The sequence below is a fragment of the Mus musculus genome, chromosome 7, assembly GCF_000001635.26.
Source record: "Mus musculus strain C57BL/6J chromosome 7, GRCm38.p6 C57BL/6J".
Lineage (NCBI taxonomy): Eukaryota > Metazoa > Chordata > Mammalia > Rodentia > Muridae > Mus > Mus musculus.
Genome location: NC_000073.6, coordinates 17,870,755 through 17,884,226, shown reverse-complemented (window position 1 = coordinate 17,884,226; position 13,472 = coordinate 17,870,755). Strand labels below are relative to the sequence as shown.

At 38.6% G+C, this 13,472-nt stretch overlaps 1 protein-coding gene across 6 annotated transcripts in view; it reads right to left on the bottom strand.

Annotated features, from left to right (window-relative positions):
- The window catches only part of Gm5155 (predicted gene 5155), a 47,300-nt gene extending 34,817 nt beyond the window's left edge, over positions 1-12,483 (bottom strand). For 2 of the 6 annotated variants that reach the window (XM_006540458.1, XM_006540461.2), the window contains exons 1-2: positions 12,203-12,483; positions 10,564-10,923 (exon numbers count right to left, since the gene is read on the bottom strand). In XM_006540458.1, the coding sequence (XP_006540521.1) occupies positions 10,564-10,923; positions 12,203-12,266 (424 nt within the window). In that variant the 5' untranslated portion in view covers positions 12,267-12,483. The remainder of the gene's footprint in view (positions 1-10,563; positions 10,924-12,202) is intronic. The other 4 variants (XM_006540457.1, XM_006540462.1, NM_001378684.1 and 1 more) reach the window with 3 other exon arrangements.
- Between the last annotated feature and the right edge of the window lie 989 nt (positions 12,484-13,472).

Below are 13,472 nucleotides of genomic sequence, written 5' to 3'. Positions count from 1 at the left end.
CTGGTTAGTTCATATTGTTGTTCCACCAATAGGGATGCGGAACCCTTAAGATCCATGGGTACTTTCTCTATCTCCTTCATTAGAGGTCCTGTATACCATCCAATAGATGACTGTGAGCATCCACTTCTGTATTTGCCAGGCATTAGCATGGCCTCACAAGAGACAGCTATATCAGGGTTCTGTCAGCAAAATCTTTCTGGCATATGCAATAGTGTCTTGGTTTGGTGGTTGTATATGGGAAGGATCCCCGGGTCGGGCAGTCTCTGGATGGTCTTTCCTTCCATATCAGCTCTGAACTTTGTCTCTGTAACTCCTTCCATGGGAATTTTGGTCCCTATTCTAAGGAGGAATGAAGTATCCACATGTTGGTCTTCATTCTTGTTGAGTTTCATGTGTTTTGCAAATTGTATCTTGGGTATTCGAAGTTTCTGGGCTAATATCCACATATCAGTGAGTGCATATCATGTGTGTTCTTTTCTGATTGGGTTACCTCAGTCAGGATGATATCCTCCAGACCCATCCATTAGCCTAGGAATTGCAAAAATTCATTGTTTTTAATTGTTGTGTAGTCCTCCATTGTGTAAATGTACCATATATTCTGTATCCATTCATCTGTTTAGGGACATCTGAGTTCTTTCCAGCTTCTGGATATTATAAATAAGACTGCTATGAACATAGTGGAGCATGCATCCTTATTACCAGTTGGGACATCTTCTGGGTATATGCCCAGGAGAGGTATTGTTTGATCTGCTAGTAGTACTATGTCCAATTTTCTTAGGAACTGACAGACTGATATCCAGAGCGGTTGTAAGCTTGCAGTCCCACCAGCAATGTAGGAGTGTCCCTCTTTCTCCACATCCTCAACAGCTTCTACTGTCACATGAATTTTTGATCCTAATCATTCTGACTGGTGTGAGGTGGACTCTCAGGGTTGTTTGGATTTGAATTTCCCTGATTATTAAGGATGTTAAACATTTATTTATTCAGGTGCTTCTCATCCATCCGGTATTCCTCAGTTGAGAATTATTTGTTTACCTCTGTACCCCCTTTTTAATGGGGTTACTTGAATTTCTGGAGTCCATCTTCTTAATTTCTTTATATATATTGGATTTTAGTCCCCTATCTGAATTAGGAATGGTAAAGATCCTTTCCCAATTTGTTGGAGGCCTATTTGTCTTATTGATTGTGTCTTTTGGCTTACAGAAATCTTTGCAATTTTATGAGGTTTCATTTGTTGATTCTTGATGTTACTGCACAGGCCATTGCTGTTCTGTACAGGAATTTTTCCCCTGTGCCCATATCTTTGAGGGTTTTCCCCATTTTCTCCACTATAAGTTTCAGTGTCTCTGGTTTTATGTGGATTTCCTTGATCCATTTAGGCTTGACCTTGGTAGAAGGAGATAAGAATGGATCAATTTGCAACCTTCTACATGATAACCTCCAGTTGTGCCAGCACCATTTGTTGAAAATGCTGTCTTTTTTCCACGGGAAGGTTTTAGCTCCCTTGGCAAAGATCAAGTGACCATAGGTATGCGGGTTCATTTCTGGGTCTTAAATTCTATTGCATTTATCTACCTGTTTATAATTGTACCAGTATTATGCAGTTTTTTAATCACAATTACTCTGTAGTACAGCTTTAGGTCAGGCATGGTGATTCCAACAAAGGTTCTTTTATTGTTGAGAAGAGTTTTTGCTATTCTCAGTTTTTTTGTTATTGCAGATGAATTTGCAAATTGCTCTTTTTTATTTGTTGAAGAATTGAATTGGAAGTTTGATGGGGATTGCATTGAATCTGTAGATTGCTTTCAGCAACATAGTCATTTGGACTATTTTAATCCCACCCATCTATGGGCATGGGAGATCTTTCCATCTTCTGAGATCTTCTAATTCTTTCTTCAGAGACTTGAAGTTCTTACCATACAGATCTTTCACTTGCTTAGAGTCACACCAAGGTATATTATATTATTTGTAACCATAAGAAGAGTGTTGTTTCCCTAATTTCTTTCTTAGCCTGTCTATACTTTGTATAGAGAAAGATCACTGATTTGTTTGAATTAATTTTATATCCAACTACTTCACTGAAGCTGTTTATCAGGTTTAGGAGTTCTCTGGTGGAATTTTTAGAGTCACTTATATTCACTATCATATCATCTGCAAATAGTGATATTTTTTACTTCTTCCTTTCCAATTTCTATCCCCTTGATCTTTTTTTGTTGTCTAATTGCTCTGGCTAGTACTTCTTTTTTTGGCAGCTTTATTTTTTTAATTAGATATTTTCTTTCTATATATTTCAAATTTCAAATGGTATCCAGAAAGTTCCCTATATCCCCCCCCCCCCCGCCCGACTTCCCTATCAACCCACTCCTGCTTCTTGGCCCTGGCATTCCCCTGTACTGGGGCTAGGACTTCCAGTACTATATTGAATAGGTAGGGAGAAAGTGGGCAGCCTTGTCTAGCCTTGTCTTGTCTTATTTTAGTGGGATTGCTTCCAGCTTCTCTCCCTTTAGTTTCATATTGGCTACTGGTTTGCTGTAGAGTGCTTTTATTATGTTAAGGTATGGGCCTTGAATTCCTGATCTTTCCAAGACTTTTATCAATAATGGATGTTGGATTTTGTCAAATGCTTTCTCAACATCTAATGAGAGGATCCTGTGGATTTTTGCCTTTGAGTTTGTTTATATAGTGGATTATGTTGATGTATTTTCATATATTGAACCATCCCTGCATCCCTAGAATGAAACCTACTTGATCACAAATATTTTCCTTAATATCTCTTAATATCAATGGACTCAATTCCCCAATAAAAAGACATAGACTAACAGATTGGCTACACAAACATTTTGTGCAACATTTTGTGCAACATTTTGCTGCTTACAAGAAACTCATCTCAGGGAAAGAGACAGACACCTCCTCAGAGTGAAAGGCTGGAAAACAATTTCCCAAGCAAACGGTCTGAAGAAACAAGCTGGAGTAGCCATTCTAATATTGAATAAAATTGACTTCCAAACAAAAGTTATCAAAAAAGACAAGAAGGGGCACTTCATACTAATCAAAGGTAAAATCCATGAAGATGAACTTTCAATTCTGAATATCTATATTCCAAATGCAAGGGCATCCACATTCATTAAAGAAACTTTAGTAAAGCTCAAAGTACACATTGCACCTCACACAATAATAGTGGGAGACTTCAATACCCCACTCTCATCAATGGACAGATCCTGGAAACAGGGACATAATGAAACTAACAGAAGTTGTGAAACAAATGGATTTAACAGATATCTACTGAACATTTTATCCTAAAACAAAAGAATATGCCTTCTTCTCAGCACCTCATGGTACCTTCTCCAAAAGTGACCATCTAATTGCTCACAAAACAGGCCTCAAAAGATACAAAAATATTGAAATTCTCCCATGCATCCTATCAGGTTACCATGGACTCAGGCTAATTTACAATAACAACAGAAATAATAAAATTTCAACATTCACGTGGAAACTGAACAACACCCTCCTTGGTCAAGAAAGAAATAAAGAAAGAATTTAAAGACTTTTTAGAGTTTAATGAAAATGAAGCCACAACATACCCAAACTTATGAGACACAATGAAAGCATTCCTAAGAGGAAAACTCATAGTTCTAATGCCTCCAAAAAGAAACTAGAGAGAGCATAAACTAGCAGTTTGACAACACAACTAAAAGCTCTCAAACAAAGGAAGTAAATTCACCCAGAGGAGTAGATGGCAGGAAATAAACTCAGGGGAAAAATCAACCAAGTGGAAAGAAAAATAATTATTTAAAGAATTAACCACACCAGGAGCTGGTTCTTTGAGAAAAAACAACAAGACAGATAAACCCTTAGCCAGACTCACTAGAGAGCACAGGGACAGCATCCTGATTAACAAAATCATAAATGAAAAGGGAGACATAACAACAGATCCTGAGGAAATCCCAAACACCACAAGATCCTTCTACAAAAAGCAATATTCAACAAAACTGGAAAACCTGGATGAAATGGACAAATTTCTAAACAGAAGGTACCAAAGTTAAATCAGAATCAGATTAATGACCTAAACTGTCCAATATCCCTTAAAGAAATAGAAGCAGTCATTAATAGTCTCCCAAACAAAGAAAGCCCAGGACCAGATGGGTTTAGTGCAGAGTTCTATCAGACCTTCAAGGAAGACCTAATTCCAACTCTCCTCAAAGTATTCCACAAAATAGAAACAGAAGGTACTCTACCTAATTCATTCTATGAAGCCACAATTACTCTGATACCTAAACCACATAAAGACCCAACAAAGATAGAGAACTTCAGACCAAATTCCCTTATGAATATCGATGCAAAAATACTCAATAAAATTCTTGCTAACCGAATCTAAGAACACATCAAAGCAATCATCCATCATGACTAAGTAGGCTTCATTCCAAGGATGCACGGATGGTTTAATATACAGAAATCCATCAATGTATTCCACTACATAAACAAACTCAAAGACAAAAACCACATGATCATCTCCTTAGATGCTGAGAAAGCATTTTACAAAATCCAACACCCATTCATGATAAAAGTCTTGAAAAGATCAGGAATTCAAGGCCCATACCTAAACATAACAAAAGCACTCTACAGCAAACCAGTAGCCAACATCAAATTAAATAGAGAGAAGCTGGAAGCAACCCCACTAAAATCAGGGACTAGACAAGGCTGCCCACTTTCTCCCTACTTATTCAATATAGTACTTGACGTTCTAGCCAGAGCAATTCGACAACAAAAGGAGATCAAGGGGATTAAAAATTGGAAAGGAAGAAGTCAAAATATCACTATTTGCAGATGATATGATAGTATATATAAGTGACCCTAAAAATTCCACCAGAGAACTCCTAAACTTGATAAACAGCTTCAGTGAAGTAGCTGGATATAAAATTAACTCAAAGAAATCATTGGCCTTTCTCTACACAAAGGATAAACAGGATGAGAAAGAAATTAGGGAAACAATACTCTTCACAATAGTCACGAATAATATAAAATGACTCTAACTAAGGAAGTGAAAGATCTGTATCACAAGAACTTCAAGTCTCTGAAGAAAGAAATTAAAGAAGACCTCAGAGGATGGAGAGATATCCCATGCTCATGGACTGGCAGGATTAATACAGTCCTGGATATCCTGCAGAAAGCAATCTACAGATTCAATGCAATCCCCATCAAAATTCCAACTCAATTCTTCACTGTGTTAGAAAGGGCAATTTGCAAATTCATCTGCAATAACAAAAAACCTAATATAGCACAAACTATTCTCAATAATAAAAGAACCTCTTGGGGAATCACCATGCCTGACCTCAAGCTGTACTACAGAGCAATTGTGATTAAAAACTGCATGGTACTCTTACAGTGATACACAAGGAAATCAATGGAATAGAATTGAAGAGCCAGAAATGAACCCACACACCTATGGTAACCTGATCTTTGATAAAATAGCTAAAACCATCCAGTGGAAAAAAAGACAGCATTTTCAACAAATACTGCTGGCACAGCTGGCAGTTATCATGTTGAAGAATGTGAATTGATCCATTCTTATCTACTTGTACAAAGCTCAAGTCTAAGTGGATCAAAGACCTCCACATAAAACCAGAGACACTGAAATTTATACAGGAGAAAGTGGGGAAAACCCTGAAAGATATGGGCACAGGGGGAAAATTCCTAAGCAGAACAGCAATGGCTTGTGCTCTAAGATCAAGAATTGACAGTTTGGACCTCATAAAATTGCAAAGCTTCTATAGGGCAAAAGATACTGTCAATAAGACAAAAAGGCCACCAACAGATTGGGAAAGAATTTTTACCAGTCCTAAATCTGATAGGGGACAAATACCCAATGAATACAAAGAGCTCAAGAAGCAGAACTCCAGAAATTCAAATAACCCCATTAAAAAATGGGCACAGATCTAAACAAAGAATTCTTAACAAAGGAATACTGAGGGGCTGAGAAGGACTTGAAAAAAATGTTCAACATCCTTAATCATCAGGGAAATGCAAATCAAAACTACCCTGAAATTCTACCTCACACCAGTCAGATTGGCTAGGGTCAAAAATTCAGGTGACAGCAGAAACTGGTGAGGATGTGGAGAAAGAGGAACACTCCTCCATTGCTGGTGGGATTGCAAGCTTGTACAACCACTGGGAATCAGTCGGGTGGTTCTTCAGAAAACTGGACATAGTACTACCAGTAGATCCAGCAATACCTCTCCTGGGCATATACCCAGTAGATGTTCCTTCCAACTGGTAATAAGGACACATGCTCCACTATGTTCATAGCATCCATATTTATAATAGCCAGAAGCTGAAAAGAACCCAAATGTCCCTCAACAGAGGAATGGATACAGAAAATGTGGTACATCTACACAATGCAGTACTACTCAGCTACTGAAAACAATGAATTTAGGAATGTCTTGGGCAAATGTATGTGTCTGGAGTATATCATCCTGAGTGAGGCAACACAATCACAAAAGAAACCACTTGATATGCATTCACTGATAAGGGGATGTTAGCCCAGAAACCTAGAATACCCAAGATACAACTTCCAAAACACAAGAAAATCAAGAAGGAAGACCAAATCGTGGATACTTCATTCCTCCGTAGAATAGGGAATAAAATGTCCATGGAAGGAGTTGCAGAGACAAAGTTTAGAAGTAAGACAAAATGATGGACCATCCAGAGACTGCCCCACCCAGGGGTCAATCCCATAATTAGCCACCAAACTCAGACACTATTGCATATGCCAGCAAGGTTTTGCTGAAAGGACCCTGATATAGCTGTCTCTTGTGAGACTATGCCAGTGCCTGGCAAACACAGAAGTGGATGCTCACAGTCAGCTATTGGATGAAACACAGGGCCCCCAATTGAGGAGCTAGAGAAAGTACCCAAGGAGCTGAAGAGGTCTGTAACCCTATAGGTGGAACAACAATATGAACTAACCAGTTCCTCCAGAGCTCTTGCATCTAGCTGCATAAATAGCAGAAGATGGCCTAGTTGGCCATTATTGGGAAGAGAGGCCCCTTGGTCTTGCAAACTTTATATGCCCCAGTACAAGGGAACACCAAGGCCAAGAAGTGGGAGCGGGTGGGTAGGGGAGGGGGGGATAGTGGACTTTTCGGATAGCATTTGAAATGTAAATGAAGAAAATACCTAAGAAAATATTGGGAAAAGAAAAAAAAAAGAGTGAGGGTTCATTCTGTCTTGTTTGGGTTTTGAAGCTGAATTATATTAACCAGCTCTAGAAAGCAGCTCATTTCTACCAAGTAGAAAATACTGATGAAAAAAACCTTTTTATTGATTAAAAAATAAAATATAATTAAAAACCTGCTAACCCAAAATATCTAGGAAATTCAGGACACAATGAATAGACCAAACTGAAGAATAATAGGTACAAAAGAGAGTCAAGATTCCCAGCTCAAAGAAACAGAAAATATCTTCAACAAAATCATTGAAGAAAATTTCTCCAACCTAAAGAAACACTTGCCCATAAATGTACAAGATACTTATAAAACACACAAAGAAAATCCTCCCATTACACAATAATCAAAACACTCTATGCCCAGAATAAAGAAATGTTAAAAGCTGTAGAGGAAAAATGCCAAGTAACATACAGAGGCAGACCTATCAAAAGCTCACCAGTCTTCTCAGTAAAGGCCCCAAAAGCCAGAAGAGACTGGATAGATGCTATGTAGACCCAAAGATTACACAAATGCCTATCCAGGATACTATACCCTGAAAAAAGTCTTAATCATCATAGGTAGAGAAACCAAAATATGCCATGTAAAAACCAAATGTAAATAATACCTATTTACCAATTGAGCCCTATAGAAGATTCTAGAAGGAAAATTTCAGCACATGGAGGGTAATAGAAAAAAAAGTGTGTGGGGGGGAACCAAGAAATTAATCATTTCACAACATAACCAAAAGAAAAGAATGAAAAACCATAATGCCACCTGCAAAAACAAACATATCAGTAACTGACAATCATCTGTCTTTAATACACCATAATATCAAGAGATTAATTTCTCCAAAAAAAAAAAAAAACAAAGCTGACAGACAGGATATGCAAACAGGATCCAGCATCTTCTTGCATACAAGAAATACAATTCAATGACAAAGACAGACACTACCTCAGAGTAAATGGCTAGATGTTCTTCTAAGCAAATGGTCCCAAGAAACAAGTGGGAGTTACCTCTCCCAATAAAATAGACATTGAACCAAAAGTTACCAATGAACATGGGGAAGGACAGTTCATATTCACCAAAGGAAAAATCTACCAAGAAAAAGTCTATTCTTAACATCTATGCCCCCAATTCAAGGGTATACACATTTGTAAAAGAAACTATACTAAAATTCCAAACACCTTGAACCCTACAAAATCACAGTGAGAAACTTCAACATCACATTCTCACCAATAGACATGTCATTGAAACAGAAACTAAACATAGAAACAGTGAAACAAATAAAGGTTTTAAACCAAATGGATTTAACAGATATATACAGAACATTTCACCCTAAAACAAAAGAATATACCTTCTTCTCAGCACCTATTATCACCTTCTCCAAAACTGACCATATAATCACTCACAAAATAAGCCTCAACAGATACAATATGATTGACATAATCCCATGCATTCTATCAGATCACCACAGACTAAGGCTAGACTTCAATAACAATGAAAACAACCAAAAACCCACATACTCATAGAAACTGAACAACTCTCTACTTAATAATAAACTGGTCAGGGAAGAAATAAAGAAATTAAAGACTTCCTGGAATTCAATGAAAACGATGGCACAGAATACCCACATTTATGGGACACAATGAAAGCAGTGCTAAGAGGAAAGTCATAGCAGTAAGTGCTCTCATAAAGAAATTGGAAAGATCTTACACTGGTAGCATAACAGTACACTTGAAAAACCTAAAACAAAAAAAGAAGCAAGTTCACCCAAGAGAAGTAGAAGACAGGAAAAAGGCAAACTGATGACCATAATCATCTAAGTAGAAACAAAGAGAAAAATACACAGAACACCAACACCAAAAGCTGGTACTTTGAGAAAATCACCAAGGTAGATAAACCCCTAGCCAAAGTAACTAAAGGGCACAAGACAGGATTCAAATTAACAAGGTCAAAAATGAAAACAGAAACATAACAGAAACTGACTGAGGAAAAAGAAAAAGAAAAACTCATTGGATCCTACTATAAAAATTTATACTTAATAAAATCTAGATAAAATGGATGAATTCCTAGACAGATACCAAGTACCAAGGTTAAACCAAAGCAGGTAAACTATCTAAACAGTCAAATATCTCCTAAGGAAATAGAAGAATTCTTTAAAATTTTCCAACCAGGGGGGGGGGGAGGGAGGGAGGGAGGGAGGGAGGGAGGGAGGAAAAGGAGGGAGGGAGAAAGAGAGAGAGAGAAAGAGAGAGAGAGAGAGAGAGAGAGAGAGAGAGAGAGAGAGAGAGAGAGAGAGAGAGAGAGAGAGAGAGTCTGGGCCACATGGCTTTAGTGCATAATTCTCCCATACCTTCAAAGAAGAGCTAATATGAGCCTTCCTCAAATTTTGCATTAAATTAGAAACTAAAGGAACACTACCTAATTCATTGTATCAAGCATCAATTACTCTGATACCTAAACCACACAAGACTCCAAAAATGAAATAGAATCTCAGGCCAATTTCACTTATGAATACCAGTTTAAAAATACTCAGTAAAATTCTTGCAAACAGAAGCCAAGAACACATCAAAACCATCATTCACCAGGATCAAGTAGTTTTCATCCCAGGGATGCAAGGTTGGTTCAAAATATAAAAATTCTTCAACTATATAAACTATATAAACAAACTCAAAGAAAAAAGTTACACGACCACCTCATTAGATGCTGAAAAGCATTTAACAAAATACAACACGTCTTCATGTGTCAGAAATTCAAGGTCAATTCTTTTTTTTTTTTTTCAAGATAGGTTTTCTTTGTGTAGCCCTGGCTGTCCTGGAACTCACTATGTAAAACAGGCTGGCCTCGAACTAAAAAATTCGCCTGTCAAGGTCCATTATTAAACATAATAAAAGCAATATACAGCAAATCAACAGCCAATTTCAAATGAAATGGATAGATTTGTGAAGCCATCCCACTAAACCCAGGGCTGACCACTCTCCACATATCTATTCTATATAGTATGTGAAGTACTAGTTAGAGTAATAAGGCAACAAAAAATGATCAAGGGAATACAAATTGGCAAAAAGAAGTTAAGGTATCACTATTTGGAGATGATATGATAGTATATATAATCTACCTAAAAAATTCTAACCAGAGAACTTCTACAGTTGATAAACCACTTCAGTAAAGTAGTTGGATATAAAACTAATTCAAACAAATCAAAAGCCTTCCTTTATACAAATGATAAATGGTCAGAGAAAGAAATAGCGAAACAACATCCTCCACCACAGTCTCTAATAATATAAAACATTTTGGGGTCTTTGTGTGTCTAGTAAAATGAATCCCACCCAGCACCCAGAGATAACAAATAATTACTTACAGTACACGTTGAGGTATATGGATGTTATTGACACAATTTTTCCATGTCTATTCATGACTCGTAGGCTGTAGAATCCTATGTCCTCCTGGGTGACATTGTAGATCTGCAGGGATCCATTGCTGTACAAAGTTTCTCTACCACTGTGACCAGGCCCCAGCACAGTAACATTAGTGGCCAGTGTATATTGTCCAATTTGAGGGCTCTTAATCCTCATTCCTCTGAACCAGACTAAGGTTGTAAGATTCTCTGGCAGATTGTTGACACGTATGAGAACATTTTCTCCTTCAATCACATGGGGTGGCACTAATTCAATGGTTATTTGGGCAGTGGCAGGCAGGTGACAACAGGTTAAAAATGAGGCTAGGCAGGAATACAGTAAAACAATCAATATTGAACAGATGTATTTATTACTTAGGTTAGGCTTGTGGGTACAGGTTTGTCCATCCTCCTTGATTAAGTTCAACATCATGACCTACACTACCTCAGAACACCTATGTCCTTTCCTCTCTATGGGATTCTTTGCTCAGGTGCTGGCTGATTTACTGTTTAGTATCCCCACATCCTTCCTCCATAAACGAGTGTTTGGTGTAAGGGTCAATGCTCCACTTACGTATTCCTCTAGGGGGGTAGTCACTTTCTGACCTTTTTCAATGTTCATTGTGTGGTTCTAGGGAAACTATGACCTCATTTATAAGACTATCTGATTTCTGATGCACTACATCCAGTGGTTTTTGAGGAGCCACACTGATCTATTAGTCTGTTATCTTTGGAAGATTCAATTCCTGTAAGAGACACAGACACCAGTCAAGAACAGAAGGAAGGGAGGGATGGAGAGAGGAATGGAGGGGAAAAATAAAGGAAGGAAGGAAGGAAGGAAGGAAGGAAGGAAGGAAGGAAGGAAGGAAGGAAGGAAGGAAGGAAGGAAGGAAAGGTGGGATGGAGGGAGGGACAAAAATCTAAGGAAGGAAGGAAGGAAGGAAGGAAGGAAGGAAGGAAGGAAGGAAGGAAGGAAGGAAGGAAGGAAGGAAGGAAGGAAGGAAGGAATAGCACATGGGTTTATGTACATAGTTACCAGATTTGGCATTAACAAAAATAAATGTATTCACGTTTGGTTTGATTTTTTGTTTTTTACATTTTCTCATGTGTTGTATGAGTGTTTTGTGATGATAATTGTCTTACTGTGCAGTGCTGTGTGGGAGAACATCTCTCATGGTGGGATCATGTATGAGCACATTTGTCATTTTTCAGGAGTCTCTTCTCTCCATTTACCATGTAGGAATTAAAGAATAAGTTCAGATTGTCACATATAGAAACACTGAGACATCTCACTGCCCCATCTTTTTTAATTTCTATTTGCAGAGTCCCACTGTCATGATTGGGAACATCAGTCTTCAGAATATGGAAGCCATTATGAACGACTTGTGACTTATGAAGAGTAAATGGTTGGGGATTTTTGCATTCTTCATCATCTCCTGATTCCTGAGATTCGGACTTCTATGCTTCTATCCCTCAATGTACATTCTAACCTATAGCTGCAAACAAACCCCCGAGTTTCTTCTTGGGCTCCTACCCTCTTTAGGAGATCTCAGATGGCTTCTGAGTTTCCCTACCTCCACACTCAGAAAGTTGGTACACTTACCTGTGAGCAGAAGCCCTTGCAAGTGAGTACACCACTTGCATGGAAGCACAAAGGATGCTTCCATCTCTCTTCTAGCTGTGCTGTTCTCCCTCTGGAAAAAAGCTTTAGCTCTAGCACAGCACCCAGGTTCTTCTGTCTTTCCTTCTTCTTATCTGAGTGTCTCCCAAGGAAGGACCACTTTCCAGAATCCAATGGGCTCTGGGTGGTGGGGTCTGTGTCTAAGGCACTGTTCTGTTCTTTCCACTCTTAGTGCTGTCCTGAATCCATCTCAACTTGTCTCCCTTTATGTTTTACCTCCAAGAAATGCAGAGCAACAAAGCTGATAACATCCCCATGCCCTCAGAGAATAACAGCTCATCCTAGGGCTGACATCTGCTGAATCATGGCCTTGAGTCTGTCAGCATCAAAGAGGGAGTCTCCATCCCGCTTAGGTGCCCTTTGGACAAAGAGACTCAGCTGAGCACCCCATCTGTCCTGTGTACTCACAGCTCTGGGAAGGTGAGATTCATTCCCAGCAGGAGGTGACAAAGATGTCTCTGGGGGCCAGAAATGGACCAGCTGAGTGGTCTCTAGGAATTAATAGCAATTATTTATCACCAGTCAAATTCATGATGCAGGAGAAATGTCCTATAGCAGTTGTGTCGGGAGTTTCATGTCTTCAGTGTTGTTAAAGAGGTGACATGCGTTCTAGAAAGAGCTTTGTGTTCCATTTTTTCCTACAGAGGGTTTCAATGAAACTTTCCAGCTTCATGTGCTGTCTGAACTGTGTGTTGGATGAGCCCATTTCCTCTATGGTCTTCTTTGGTCATCTATGTCCATTGTCTAGGTGACTTCTCAGTGGTATCACCCTTATAAGAGAAGCCTGGATGATGTGGTCTCCCAGGTTACTCAGATAGAGAGGTGTTCTCAGGCACAGGAAGTAGCTGGTAGTTCAGAGTAAGGTCTAGAGTAAGATCACTGGGTTAGAAGACTTAAGGATAAAAACCAGTCTACAAGGGCAAGACATGGCTTAAACACTCTGCTGAGTATTAATTATGTGTTCTGATATTGCCCCCTGTAGATCACTGGGAGAACTGCAATCTCATGTCTAGTCATACAGTATGCATGATCAACAAGTCAAATGTGACCTGCTCTGATCACTTAAGCAGAGGTGGGATGCCGGTCCTGTCATCTTGCTCACTGTGCACTGCAGATCTCCTAATTCCATCTAGCATAGGACAAGACTAAATACAGTTCCAAATATTTCCTGGGAAGACCTGGACTAAAGTTG